The sequence below is a fragment of the Lepidochelys kempii genome, chromosome 2 (genome assembly GCF_965140265.1).
Source record: "Lepidochelys kempii isolate rLepKem1 chromosome 2, rLepKem1.hap2, whole genome shotgun sequence".
Lineage (NCBI taxonomy): Eukaryota > Metazoa > Chordata > Testudines > Cheloniidae > Lepidochelys > Lepidochelys kempii.
The window spans coordinates 248,974,477-248,989,543 of NC_133257.1; the positions used below are offsets into that span (position 1 = coordinate 248,974,477).

The 15,067-nt window shown below is 40.6% G+C and overlaps 1 protein-coding gene across 4 annotated transcripts in view; it reads left to right on the top strand.

The window, feature by feature from the left end:
* The window catches only part of ESYT2 (extended synaptotagmin 2), a 130,286-nt gene that overhangs the window by 56,751 nt on the left and 58,468 nt on the right, over window positions 1-15,067 (top strand). For all 4 annotated transcript variants that reach the window (XM_073334532.1, XM_073334533.1, XM_073334534.1 and 1 more), the window contains 2 exons: window positions 2,992-3,064; window positions 4,505-4,594. In XM_073334532.1, the coding sequence (XP_073190633.1) occupies window positions 2,992-3,064; window positions 4,505-4,594 (163 nt within the window). The remainder of the gene's footprint in view (window positions 1-2,991; window positions 3,065-4,504; window positions 4,595-15,067) is intronic.

The following is a 15,067-nucleotide window of genomic DNA, read 5'->3' on the forward strand; positions in this document are numbered from 1 at the left end:
CAACCTTAATTCTGGCATTTCCTAACTTTCGATTGCTTGACTTTCAAGCTTAACATTCTTTTACTGTGGGGGGCGGGGGTGGGTGTGCGCGCGCTCAAATGGTTCTTTGGCAATACTGGAACTTTTAGATCCACCACACCACCTTTTCCACTTGACTTAACAGAGTCATTGATAATAAAAGTAAGTTGTCATCCTCTATGTGGACCACCACTAGAAAGGAATGGGATACTTTGCCAGTTGGTTTCACAGATATATGCTGACAGAAGATGAAAGGTGAGACTCAAGAACGGAATCCAAGATTCCTGGCTCTGGAGGGGAATGTAATCTAGTGGGTACAATCTCCTCTTCCCATTCCCCCTAAGTGTAACCCCCTTCTGCCTTGACACCCTCCAACCTGTCCCTGTTCCAGTCACGTCACTTCCTTACCCCCAGCTCCTTGCCCCAGTCCCTGTCTCCATTCCTCAGGCTTCTCATCTCAGTCTCCTTCCCCAGCCAGTCCATACTCCTTCCCCTAAGTCTTCATCTAGTCTGCTTTTCTCGTCCACCCACATCCCTCTCTTCCTGAGCTCCTTGTCCAGTCTCAGCATCCGCCCTGCATCATTGTTCCATTCTCTTTGCTCACCCAATTGCAGCTTCACACTGAATCCCAGTCCCCCAACCTATGCTTTTTTCCCCTTTCCTGGCTCCCTGTCTAGTCTCTTTGTCACCCAGGTGTAGCCTTCTTCCTTGGCTTGCAGCTGTAGACTCAGTTCTCCCCCTGCCTCACACCTGCTCCTTGTCCCAATCCATCCTGCCCTCAAGATCCAGTTCTTGACCCCTCTGCTTTTGAAACAGTTAGCTTTGTCCTCCATGCTGCCTGTGCCTACTAGAAGTCATTAAGACAGGAGAGACAGGCTTCCTGCTGTCAGTTCAGGATTCGTCATGGCCCACAACATCTGCAATTTCAGGGAAAGTCCTCAGGCCCGGGCTGGAGTAAACTCAGTGGGGATAGGTTTCAGAGTAACAGCCGTGTTAGTCTGTATTCGCAAAAAGAAAAGGAGTACTTGTGGCACCTTAGAGACTAACCAATTTATTTGAGCATGAGCTTTTGTGAGCTACAGCTCACTTCATCGGATGCATGCCGTGGAAACTGCAGCAGGCTTTATTTATACACAGAGAATATGAAAAAATACCTCCTCCCACCCCACTGTCCTGCTGGTAATAGCTTATCTAAAGTGATCATCAGGTGGGCCATTTCCAGCACAAATCCAGGTTTTCTCACCCTCCACCCCCCCCACACAAATTCACTCTCCTGCTGGTGATAGCCCATCCAAAGTGACAACTCTTTACACAATGTGCATGATAATAAAGTTGGGCCATTTCCTGCACAAATCCAGGTTCGGATTTGTGCAGGAAATGGCCCAACTTTATTATCATGCACATTGTGTAAAGAGTTGTCACTTTGGATGGGCTATCACCAGCAGGAGAGTGAATTTGTGTGGGGGGGTGGAGGGTGAGAAAACCTGGATTTGTGCTGGAAATGGCCCACCTGATGATCACTTTAGATAAGCTATTACCAGCAGGACAGTGGGGTGGGAGGAGGTATTTTTTCATATTCTCTGTGTTTAAATAAAGCCTGCTGCAGTTTCCACGGCATGCATCCGATGAAGTGAGCTGTAGCTCACGAAAGCTCATGCTCAAATAAATTGGTTAGTCTCTAAGGTGCCACAAGTACTCCTTTTCTTTCAGTGGGGATAGAATCTTCACCGATTTTAGCAGCTAAAATCCCTGAAGTCTCTACTGCGCATGTGTGGAATGTTTTTTTTGTTTTTTTTTTTTTTAATCAAAAGCATACATGGGTGGATTTTCATGTGGGTGGGGGAAATCTAAAGATACCTCCTCCCAACATCCAATACCTTGTTGCAAATTATGAGGGAGTCAAATGTTAAGGCCACAGAGATCATTGTGATCATCTAATCTGACTTCCTGTATAGCACAAGCTTTAGAACTTCCCAAAAATAATTCATAGAGCATATCTTTTAGAAAAACATCCAAGCTGGATTTAAAAATTGTCTGTGATGGACATCCTTGGTATGTTGCTCCCATGCTTAATTACTCTCACCATTAAAAATTTGCACCTTATTCCCAGTCTGAATTTGTCTAGCTTCAGCTTCCAGCCATTGAACCATGTTACACATTTCTCCTCTAGATTGAAGAGCCCATTATTAATCTTCTTTTGTTAAGCTACATAGATTAAGCTCCTTGAGTCTATCACTATGAAAAGCATGGTTTTTAATCCATTAATCATTATTGTGGCTCTTCTCTGAACCCTCTCTAATTTATCAGCATCCTGCTAGAGCTTTTTAAATTAAAGGTAACAAAAAATTTAACATGTGCAAAACAAGATTACTGTGCCCCCCTCCTCCCACCTTGTTCATGAAAATGGCGGAACAATTTTCCAAAACAATTCAGACAGCATAGAAAACTTCAGCCCGAATAGTTTATTTGGCAAAGTTATAAGCAACTGAAAACAGGGTCCTATAATTGTAAGTGTCAGACAACTATAATAAGAGATGGCCCTACTAGCTCTGCCTATAATAATCAAGGGTACTTCTCAAGGTCTGAGTGTTTTCTCATGGCACCATACAACGAATGAGAAAATCATATAACGTGCCCCTAAAAGGAAGGGTGTGTTCATAATAAATACTTCCATTATTTCCCAGGACTATAACTTTCTGCTTTTTTCCTCTTTTACATACAGTTTTAAAGATGAGTACACCTCTTCCATCTGATTTTACAATCTGTCTTCAGAATAGAATTGTCTTAGTGCTTTAAAATTATAGTTATTTTTATATAGAATATAGTAGTTTCTGAAAAGCAGAACTGTTTCATATGAAATGTTTCGTTTGATTGGGAAAAGAATGTTGGGGTTAGCAATTAAATGTGTCACAATTTTAGAGTCTAGAAATGTAAAACATTTATACAGTACTGTGGTTTTCTGTTTTTCCTCAGTTTTGTTGGCAATTGTGAAATTGATTTGGAGATCAAGAGATACTTCTGCAGAGCTGGTGTAAAAAGTATACAGGTGAAGTTCAGTTTCTCTTGTTTCACCATAACCACAGTTTTACAAAATTCTCACATTTGTCATGACACAATTTACCAGTTGACACACAAAATATAATTTACTAATTCTGTTGCTTTTGTTATTACCTTTGAATTACATACCATTGGTCTTTGTTACAATATAGTAATTTAAATTGCATTAGTATACTCTTGACATACTAATTAATTTATTCTTTCAAATATGGAAATAAATGTTAAACATATGGTATGTTCTGCTGAGAACAGCATGGGGCAGAAATAAAAGTTTTTAAGAATGAATTAGTTCATAAGGTATATTTATAAGAATTCACGTTTACTTGTGTCTGTTGTGGGGCGACGACTGACCGGTGCGGTGCCTCCTGTCGGTCATCCTGGAAATTAGCTCTTCCAGCCAGGAGTGCCCTCTGCAGGCTGGCATCTCGCCTGCCGCTGGCCCCGGTGTCCCTCCCGGACCCTGGTAGCCTCCTTGTTAGGGTTCCTTCCCAGCAGTTACCCACAATCCAAGTCTCCCACCTAGGGGATCCCCCAACCCTCTTCCCCCACCTTGCCTTAGTGGCCACTGCCAGTCACCATCTAGCCCCCGCTGCCTGGGGCAGACTGCAGTCTATGAACCACTCATCATTGGCAAGAGGGTTTGAACCAGCTGCCTCTGCCTATCTCTGGGCTGCCCCTCTGCAGCCCCAGTGCCCTTTCATAGGCCTTTCACTATGTCTGCAGCCTGGGGCTTTGATAGGCTGGAGCTCCCCAGCTCCCTCTGCCCTTCCCCAGCACTGCTCCACCCTAGGTACCCTTCTTAGCTTCCCAGGCAGCCAGGTCCTTCTCTCTCTAGGAAGCTAGAAAGAGTATCTGTCTTCATTTCTGGCCCACAGCCCTCTTATAAGGGCCAGGTGGACTTAGATTAAGCTGGCCACAGCTGTGGCTGCTTTCCCAATCAGCCTGCTTTTCCTATTCACAGTCCTCTCCCGGGCTGCTTTAATCCCTTCAGGACAGGAGCGAGGTAGTCACCCCGCTGCACAGCTATACATGTATGTCTGTTGCAGCACTTTGTGGCATATGAGTAAATACATATTTCCACATTTATTATTTATTTGTAGTAAAGTAGCATCCATGAATGTTTAGCATCAATTGTATATAAATCAAAAGTATGCTAGTGTGACTTAACACAATTTAGTGTGAATGCGTCCATTTACAGAGGACTTGCACAAAGACCTATGTACCACTTAACTCCCCCTTGTTAAGGGCTTTAGTTAGACTTCAGTGGCATATAGGGCCATCTGCACTTGCATAAACTCACCCGTAATGAAAGACTTTCAAAAACATAGTTGTGTGTGTATTTTCTACTGGGTGCACTTAATCTACATAAAGTACCTATATTGGTTGGAGTGAATTACATTATCCTTTTATTTTTTTTCCCCTTTTTCAGATTCATGGTACTATGAGGGTTATCCTGGAACCACTGATTGGAGACATGCCCTTAATTGGAGCGCTATCTATTTTTTTCCTTAGGAAACCCGTAAGTAAAAAAATCTAGCTATGAATCATTGCTCTGCTTTTTGCCTAGTGTATAATAAGAATAGTAAGAATGAATGAGGTCTTCTGATTTTATGATGGAAAGAGACTGAAGCATGAGGACTCTTTATGCATCACAAGAATTCCCTGGACTTACCTTATCACAGGACATTATCTAGAAGGTTTGACTATCAACCTAGCAAAAGTTGCAGTGCCTTTAGTGGCAAGACTTTTTTTTTTAACCTTGGAATTATATTCATAGTGAAATTAGATTCACAGGTCTTAGAACGATAACATTTACATAACACCTTTCCTGTTAGTCAGATTTTTTTTTACATATTTTTAAATCTGATTTCTGTATTCGAAATCAGACTGTTGGTGCAATCACATTTTAGAAATCTACCATTTCTCCAGGCACTTGTCTATTCAAGATGTCTCTGTGCCATACAAACAACAATGAAAATAGACACTTCTTTTGATTTTATTGAGCCAAAACCAATTCATATTGTGTATTCACACATCAAAAAGATGTACAGCTAGCAGGAGTCTATCTTTGCAAAAGCAGGTATGTTTCCTTAAATTGAGTAAAGTTGTTGTTTCAAATCTGTTAACATTCAGGGATGACTTTAACTACAGTTAGTAGTTTTGCAATTTCATTTTTGAGTTCCTTCAGAACTCTTGGGTGAATACCATCTGATCCTGGTGACTTATTGCTGTTTAATTTATCAATTTGTTCCAAAACATCTGTGATGGTGCCCCCCATAAGGCTTTATGGAAATATACTTATGAATATATATCTGACATAACTAGAATGTGTTTTATGCTACATATGCCATGTAACATATCTCTGTAAAGATTATGATCTACTGAATCTATTAATCCTATTTGTATGCATGTATCATTTTTGTAGTCAAAGTTATGAATATTGGCTGCATACTTGTTTGATTCTGAGTAGGTTTTAGTGAAGCAGTTGGTCAGCTTCCTGAGAAAAGACTATTCTCAGTAAGTGCCCAGTCAAGAAGCCCTTAAGCCAACAATGAACTTGGAGACGCCAGTCCACATCTGGGCTTTCCCAGGAATGTGGCTGACTGGTAAGGAACTCAGTCATGCATGGACATGTGACTTGCCCAGGTGACTCCAAAGCTCCATTTTGTAGCTGGGCTTTGCATAGGAGAGAGGAGGGGCTCTCCACCGACAAGAGAAAGTCTATTTAAACCCCCGGAGACCCCTCCATTTTGTCTTCAGCTGGCTAAAGAGAGAGCCTCTCCACCCCCAAGGATACCTGAAAGAAACTGGAACAAAGCATAGTAGCTACAGGTGGTGTGAGTGATTGCTGTACCCAGACTAGAAGGAGATTAGTCTGTAAAAGGAAACTTACTGGGTGAGAATTTTATCTGTATTCAGTTTTATTACTGTACTAGACTTAGACTTGCATGTTTTATTTTATTTCACTTGGTAATTCACTTTGTTTTGTCTGTTACTACTGGAACCACTTAAATCCTACTTTCTGTATTTAATCAAATCACTTTTTTACTTAATACATACTCCGGGTTAATTAATAATACTTGGGAGTGCAAACAGCTGTGCATATCTCTCTATCAGTGTTATAGAGGGTGAACAATTTATGAGTTTACCCTGTATAAGGTAAACTTTATACAGGGTAAAACGGATTTATTTAGGGTTTGGACCCCACTGGAAGTTGGGCATCTGAGTGTTAAAGGCAGGAACACTTCTTAACTTGCTTTCAGTTAAGTCTGCAGCTTTGGGGTAAGTGGTTCAGACCCTGGGTCTGTGTTGGAGCAAAATGGTGTGTCTTGCTCAGCAAGACAGGGTGCTGGAGTCCTAAGCTGGCAGGGAAAGCAGGGGCAGAAGTAGTTTTGGCACATCAGGTGGCAGCTCCCAGGGGGTTTCTCTGATCCAACCTGTCAGAACACTCTCTAATGGTACCTCAATCTGGGACAGTTCCTCAGATCTGTCACCTAAAAAGAATGGCTCAGGTTTGGGAATTGTGCTTAGAACTGCCTCTCCATTTATCCTTTTCACCATTTCTTCCTTTGACATAAATAGAATATAGTTTTTTCTATCCTATTCTGAATCTGAATGTTTGTCGTTGTCTCAATAAACATTTTCTAGAATTCTTTGTTCACAGGACGCTAAAATATCCTCCAGGGCAAGTTTGCAAATCAGATAGCATTTGTACATTTTCATTCTAGGAAAAGCCTTAGAGCAACTGATGCTACTACACCTAGATTGGTTAGAGATGTTCTGTTTGAGGAGACTTACAGCTCATATAGCTACGAAGTCATCCTTTACAGATCGTTTCATCCGTCTGGGACAAACAATTAATGCCTAGTAAAAGGGAATATGGGTGAAAATTGCAGAGGTATATGTAAAAAATGTTAAGGAAATATTTCAAGGATAAATTGATAAGATAAGGGGGTGGAGTCACGTAGTATTGCTACATGTAGGCAACATTGGATGACTGGAATTTAAAAGAATTTTAGTTTTGTATTTGGAAGAAATTGACTGCCTTTTTGTGGGAGGTCAGGAAATTTATTTCTATTTCTCCCCACAATGAACTCCCTCTCCAAAATGAGTAAAAGTGTAGGGATTTAGGGGGGTTCTGTTGGTTTTGGGAGCATTTTTATCCTTTGGCATGAAAAATGTAAGAGTGTAGAGGATAGAAATGGAAGAGTTATTGAGTTGTTCAGACATGAATGGCCTATATCCTGCTTCTGGCTCTATATGACTATATACCAATTTATCACAAGGGATGTCACATGGGAGCCTTTGTTCATGTTAGCTCAGGGCTACTTGTCTAACAGGTGATGTAAATGCAAATCCTTTGAGTTAAGATTTTAAATTAGATGCAAATCCCAATTAAAATCCCTTCCTAAAAGGTGTAGGTCACTTTATGAGTGACATGATGCCAGAGTAGTACATATCTTTTAGAGTCTCAAGATCTAGCAGTTGAGATTCACATGGCCAAATCCCCCCACCAAATTCTGTGTCTGTACATGCCCATTTAGTTCTTGTAAAAGGTGCCAGATAGACAGTGAAGCACTCTATTCTCAGAACAGGCACAGTCTGGTACAAATCTCCTTCAGATTGTAGTTCGTTCTGCATTCCCCTGGGCCTTAGCTGAAGTCTCATTTGAAAAAAAAAAAAAGTTGCCACTTGGGATGAACTATAGTGTTTTAGAGATAGTGGACACCTATGCGCTAGAATGAGAATAACGGTGCTCTTGATTATAGGAAACAGAACTGGCATAGAATTGTAGGACTGGAAGGGACCTCAGGAGGTCATCTAGTCCAGTCTGCTGCCCTCATGGCAGGATTAAGAGTGTTATCTAGACCATCCCTGCCAGGTGTTTGTCTAACCTGCTCTTAAAAATCTCCAGTGATGAAGATTCCACAATTTCCCTAGGCAATTTATTCCAGTGCTTAACCCCTCTTACAGTTAGGACATTTTTCCTAATGTCCAACCCAGACTGCCCCTGCTTCGGTTTAAGATCATTGCTTCTTGCTCTATCCTCAGAGGGTAAGGAGAACAGTTTTTCTCCCTCCTCCTTATAGCAACCTTTTATGTACCTGAAAACTGTTATCATGTCCCCCCTCAGTCTTCTCTTTTCCAGACTAAACAAACCCAGTGTTTTCAATCTTCCCTCATAGGTCATGTTTTGTAGACGTTTAATCATTTTTGTTGCTCTTCCCTGCACTTTCTCCAATTTGTCCACATCTTTCCTGAAGTGTGGTGCCCAAAATTAGATACAAAATGCCAGTTGAGGCCTAATCAGCATGGAGTACAGCAGAATTACTTCTCATATCTTGTTTACAACACTCCCGCTAATACGTCCCAGAATGATGTTTGCTTTTTTTGCAACAGTGTTACACTGTTGACTCATATTTAGCTTGAGATCCACAATAACCCCCCAGATCCCTTTCTGTAGTACTCCTTCCTAGGCAGTCATTTCCCATGTATGTTTTCAGTTGATTGTTTCTTCCTAAGTGAAGTACTTTTGCATTTGTCCTTACTGAATTTCATCCTATATACTTCAGACCATTTCTCCACTTTGTCCAGATGATTTTGAATTTTAATCCTATCCTCCCAGCACTTGCAACCCCTCACAGCTTGGTATTATTTGCAAATTTTATAAATGTATTCTATACCATTATCTAAATCATTGATGAAAATATTGAACAGAATCAGACCCAGAACTGATCCCTGCAGGATCCCACTTGATATGCCCTTCCAGCTCGACTGTGAACCATTGATAACTACTCTCTGGGAATGGTTTTCCTACCAGTTATGCACCCACCTTATCGTAGTTCCATGTAGGTTGTATTTCCCTAGTTTGTTTACGAGAAGGTCATGGGAGACAGTATCATAAACCTTACTAAAGTCAAGATTTACCACATCTGCTGCTTTTCCCCTATCCACAAGGCTTGTTACCCTGTCAAAGAAAGCTGTTAGGTTGGTTTGACATGATTTGTTCTTGACAAAACCATGCTAACTGTTACTTATTACCTTATTATCTTCTAGGTGTTTGCAGATTGATTGCTTAATTATTTGCTCCATTATCTTTCCAGATACTGAAGTTAAGCAGACTTGTTTGTAATTCCATGGGTTGTCCTTATTTCCCTTTTTATAGATTGGCACTATATTTGCCCTTTCCCAGTCTTCTGGAATCTCTCCCATCTTCCATGAGTTTTCAGAGATAATTGCTGATGGCTCAGATATCTCCTCAGTCATCTCCTTGAGTATTCTAGGATGTATTTCATAAGGCCTTCATGACTTGAAGACATCTAACTTGTCTAAGTAATTTTTAACTTGTTCTTCCTCAATTTTTAGCCTCTGATCCTACGTCATTTTCACTGGCATTCACTATGTTAGAAGTTCAATCTCTATGACCCTTTTTGGTAAAAACTGAAACAAAAACGTCATTTAACACTTGTGCTATTTCCGTTATTGATTTCCCTCCCACGTTGAGTAATATACCTATCCTGTCCTTGGTCTTTCTCTTGCTTCTAATGTATTTGTAGAATGTTTTCTTGTTACCATTTATGTCTCTAGCTAGTTTAATCTCATTTTATGCCTTGGCCTTTCTGATTTTGTCCCTTCATACTTGTGTTATTTGTTTATATTCATCCCTTGTAATTTGACTTAGTTTCCACTTTTTGTAGGACTCTTTTTTGAGTTTCAGATCATTGAAGATCTCCTGGTTAAGCCAGGATGGTCTCTTGCCATACTTCCCTAACTTTCCTATACAGTGGGATAGTTTGTTCTTGGACCCTTTAATAATGTCTCTTTGAAAAACTGCCAACTCTTTTGAACTGTTTTCCCCCTTAGACTTGCTTCCAATGAGATCTTACCTACCAACTCCCTGAGTTTGCTAAAGTCTGCCTTCTTGAAATCCATTATCTTTATTGTGCTGTTTTCCCTCCTACCATGCCTTAGAATCATTAACTCTACCATTTCATGATCTCTTTCACCTAAGCTGCCTTCCACTTTCAGATTCTCAGCCAATTCCTACCTATTTGTCAAAATCAAATCTAGACTGGTCCCCTACATTTTGAAATTTATTTTAAAGTCTAGATTTAATTGACTTAGGACTGCAGGTGGAGTAGAGTATGAAAATCAGAAATACTGTGAATAACCATAACATTCCTGAAAATGTCAGATCCTACTAATACCTTGAGACTCTGCCAGTGAGTCAGTCCTACCCCTACTGAATAGCACTTGTCCAAAAAGCAATCGACTCATAAAATAACTTTTACACAGCAGGTTTATTACTGCTAAGTAGTAATGTTTTTTGTTTTATTACAAGATTTCTTTCCCACTGTATCTTCTTCAATATTTGTGTGTTAATCTTCTGCAGCAGGATCTAAAATAACTTTTAGTATAGTAGTGAAGTTCTATAACAAAATCCTTTCCACCATTTAGAAATGGAGTGGCTGTAGCCAAGAAAAGTTTTCCTTCACTTTATTTGTTAGGGGAGCAGAGGAGGAATTAGTTGGCAACTAGCGATGGATTTGTTCTCATATTTTCCAATCTAAAGTAACTGGCAATAGTTCCACTCACTCTGTATCATCTCTTTGCTGCCTTGATGACTATATAAGGCCACACAGCCTAAATTAATAATTCTGAACATTCTTATCTAATGAGTTTGCCAGAGTCTTCTACCACTTTCCTGAACAATGCATAGTTTTTGGGGGTTTTTTGTTTTTTCAGCTGAAGGAGTTCCCACTTCATACTTTCTAATAAAACATATTTTAAAAACTAGATTTGTTGGTGAGGCTAATATGCATTTCAAATATGTTTGCATATGCATCTTTTTAAAAAGAAAATAATCTTTTAAAATGTTCTTATATTCTGAACCTAGCTTTTTCTTTTAAATCTGATGTGCCTTAATGCCAAAAAAATTAAAATGGAATCTTGTGTAATAGAGCAGAAAGGTGAGTCAGGAATCATAATGGGTTTTTTTGTATGACTACAGTAACTCCTCACTTAATGTTGTAGTTATGTTCCTGAAAAATGCAACTTTAAGTGAAACAATGTTAAACAAATCAAAATTTCCCATAAGATTTAATATAAATGCGTGGAGTTAGGTTCCAAGGAAATTTGGGGGGTGGGGGGGCAGACCAAAAGCATTATATACTGTACTGTACTGTGGTTGGGAGGTACCCCTGGCTTACCCCACACAGGCACAGCTTGCTGCAGGCAAGGACACTAGGAAGCACCTTGCGCAGCAGCAGCTTCCCCCCAGAAGAACAGGCACCAACTTTGCCGGGGGATGCTCCAGGCCTGCCTCTTCCTGTCTCCGCTCCACTCCAGGCCCACCTCTTCCCACCCCCACCACCTCCTCTCCAGAGCATTCCAGGTCCCCCTCACTCCCAGAAAGTCCTAAGGTGGGGGAGGAGACGGAGAAGAGGAACTTGTTCAGTGCTCCTTTGTAAAGTCGCTGCTCTTCCACAGAATCTTACAAGCAGTGGACAGAGCAGGCAGCCAAACAACGTTATAAGGGAGCATTGCACAACTTTAAACGAGCATGTTCCCTAATGGAGCAGCGACGTAACTTCAAAACAACGTTAAGCGGGAGGACATTAGGTGAGGAGTTACTGAATGTACACTTCATGAATGAGCTTATTTAACTATTGTGACAAAGTTCCTCCTCTACCTTGGTGGGTCTTGCACTTATTGGCAGATTTGCTCACCTTGGAGCTTCAAGGCAGCCCTCAGTTTGGCCATTTTCGTGAACCCACAGTCTAGGTCAACTCCTCCTGTGTCTGACCAGGAGTTGGGAGGTTTGGGGGGAACCCGAGCCCGCCCTTTACTCCGGGTTCCAGCCCAGGGCCCTGTGGAATGCCTCCTAGAACAGCTGTGTGACAGCTACAACTCCCTGGGCTACTTCCCCATGGCCTCCTCCCAACACCTTCTTTATCCTCACTATAGAACCTTCCTCCTGGTGTCTGATCATGCTGTACTCCTCAGTCCTCCAACAGTATGCATTCTCACTCTCAGCTCCTAGCGCCTCTTTCTCCTAGTTCCTTATACGCGTACAACAAACTGAAGTGAGCTCCTTTTTTAAACCCAGGTTTCAGAGTAACAGCCGTGTTAGTCTGTATTCACAAAAAGAAAAGGAGTACTTGTGGCACTTTAGAAAGATCTTCTATACTTTCCACAGTATGCATCCGATGAAGTGAGCTGTAGCTCACGAAAGCTTATGCTCAAATAAATTGGTTAGTCTCTAAGGTGCCACAAGTACTCCTTTTCTTTTTTTTAAACCCGGGTGCCTCAGGGCCTGCCTTAATTGATTCTAGCAGCTTCTTGATTAGAACACCTGCAGCCAATCAGCCTGTCTGTCTTAATTGTCTCCAGAAAGTTCCTGATTGTTCTGGAACCTTCCCTGTTACCTTACCCAGGGAAAAGGGACTTACTTAACCTGGGGCTAATATATCTGCCTTCTGTTACTCTTCTGTAGCCATCTGGCCCGACCCTGTCACACTATATATTTCACCTTTCCCTGAAAAGCTAAATTTAGCTCATCTACACCAAATGTAGAAGAATAAAATATGGTGTAATCAGTTAGTTATCCTGATTTTTTTTTAATTAGGTCTGTTTATAGTCATTCTGTAAATTCATGACAGAGTGACATGCTTCTTAAGTTCAAATTCCTTTCCCAGTCGCTCACCTTTCTGCAGCAACTAGAATAGTAGGTTATATATATTTTTAAAAAATGAAAGAAGACCGAATACAAATACATTTGCTTTTAATAGAGAAGATGCAGTTGATAGATAACATCCTTCCATTTTTATCTGTTTATTTCCTCCCTCTGGGTATAGGGCTTTACATGTATTTTTACTAAATCAAGTACTATCAGGAGAGATAGTCCACTTTGCAGTTTGGTCCTGTCCTCCTGTCTGCTACCACTTCAATTTTGGTAGTGGTGGCAAATTTGAATTTGCGTGGAATTTACAAAATTGGCTATGTGAATGGGACTCAGGTTCCTAAGGCTCACACTTTTAAGGTATTTAGGCATTGCTGTACTCAGTGTTGCAATGCCTAAGTCTCATTTTCAAAAGGGGTTTAGACACTTAGGAGGCTAAATCTCTTTTGACAGCCAGTGGGATTTAGGCTCTTAAGTGCCTAAAATCCTTTTGAAAAAGAGACTTAAGCGTTGGAACGCTGAATGTAGCAATACCTAAATACCTTTGAAATCTGGACATAAGTGATTTAGTCACTTTTGAAAATTTTATCCAGGGTCACATTCATACCAAAGAGATGTCTGACAAAGAAGACTATAAAACTCTCATGCAGGATGCAGGGGGATGGGGTTAGTAGGTTGTTTGATATGTTTGAATTGGTCAACAAAAACCTTCTGGAAACATTTTTTTAAATTGTACTGGGCTACAACATTACTTACGGACACAGTATGTCACCTTTTGTTACAGAGGTGCTCCATGGAATATCTGGAAGAGCTCCACGGTCTGAGAATCATTGCAATAAATAGTATTCTTTAGAATTACATTAATTTATATCATTTAGAAAAGTAAAAGAGGTCTTTGTAATGTTTTAGCAGTATAACTTACATCTTTTAATTCATGCATTTGATAGGTTAAAGTTGGGATGGCCTAAGTGAATACTTCCAAAGTACAGGCATTACCATGGGTTAACCCTGACCATCTAAAGCTGTGTTAAGTACAACAGTCCCTGCCTACATTGAGAACTACATTGAGTTTAACATCCTGTTGGTGAATCCAATGTAATTTCCGATTCTGTGGCCTTGCATGAGCTTTGCCGGAGAGGTTGAGGCATCATTATACCTTTGCAAAAAAAAGACACAAAAACAGGAATATACATTCCATTCAGCACAACCTATTTTACCAGCCATTTAACAAAAGGAAATCTAACACATTTCTAGCTAGATTACTTAACAGAAGTTCTGAAGAGCATTTCTGATCTGTTCCCGGAAAAAGCATCACACAGACAGACAGACCCTTTGTGTCGTCTTCCCCCCCCCCCCCACTTGTCTCCTCATTGGTCATTTTGGTCAGGTGCCAGCGAGGTTATCTTAGCTACTTAACCCTTTACAGGTAAAAGGGTTTTGCCTCTGGCCAGGAGGGATTTTATAGTTCTGTATACAGAAAGATGGTTACCCTTCCCTTTATATTTATGACAGCATGCATTGCAAAATAGTAATCCCACAGCAGGTGTTGGCATCATTAACGTGTACTCAAAAAGTAATTAAGAGTACATTTTTCAGTTCGCCTGTGCTGTCAGTAATACCTCTGATGCATCTACACTGGAGAGCACATTTGAGGAATAATTTGTTAGCCTGATCTTATTGGTCACCAAAAGAAAAGAACCTACATATCGGGATATTACAGCTGAGAGCAATCAGACTGTCTCTTAAGTCACTTCTACCTCAGGTCAGACGGGGGAGGGGGGGTAACAGACAATAAGATGGAACTATGTTATCTGAGCAAGCAAGGGTAGGCTCATTCCCTACAATTATAAATGGATGCAAATAATCTTTGGAAATAGTGTATAGAACTCGATGTTCGTGCAATAGCAATCCATGTAGCCGGGGAATAAAACACCCCTGCAATTTATCTGAGTGGGTTGAAATAACAGATGCATGCGTGGTTTGTGAAGGACAAAATAGTTACACATTTCATCAGATTATGGGGAATCCAATAATTTATCTTTTTACATCCAGTAGCAACAGGAAGTGTCAGAAATTTTGCACAAAAGCAGACAGAGAAAGGGACTTAATATCGGATGACTTTTTAATACACTAGTCAGCGCTTACTGTATGCAATTCCCCCCTTTTCCCTCATTCAGAGAGTGATAAACAAGTTAAGACCAGACAAGGTAGTTTTAACAGCACCAGCAAGCCCAGAAAACACTGGTATCTGGAATTAATTTGCCTGTCTAGAGGACTAATGGAGCCTCTGCCACTGGTACCAGACTTGTT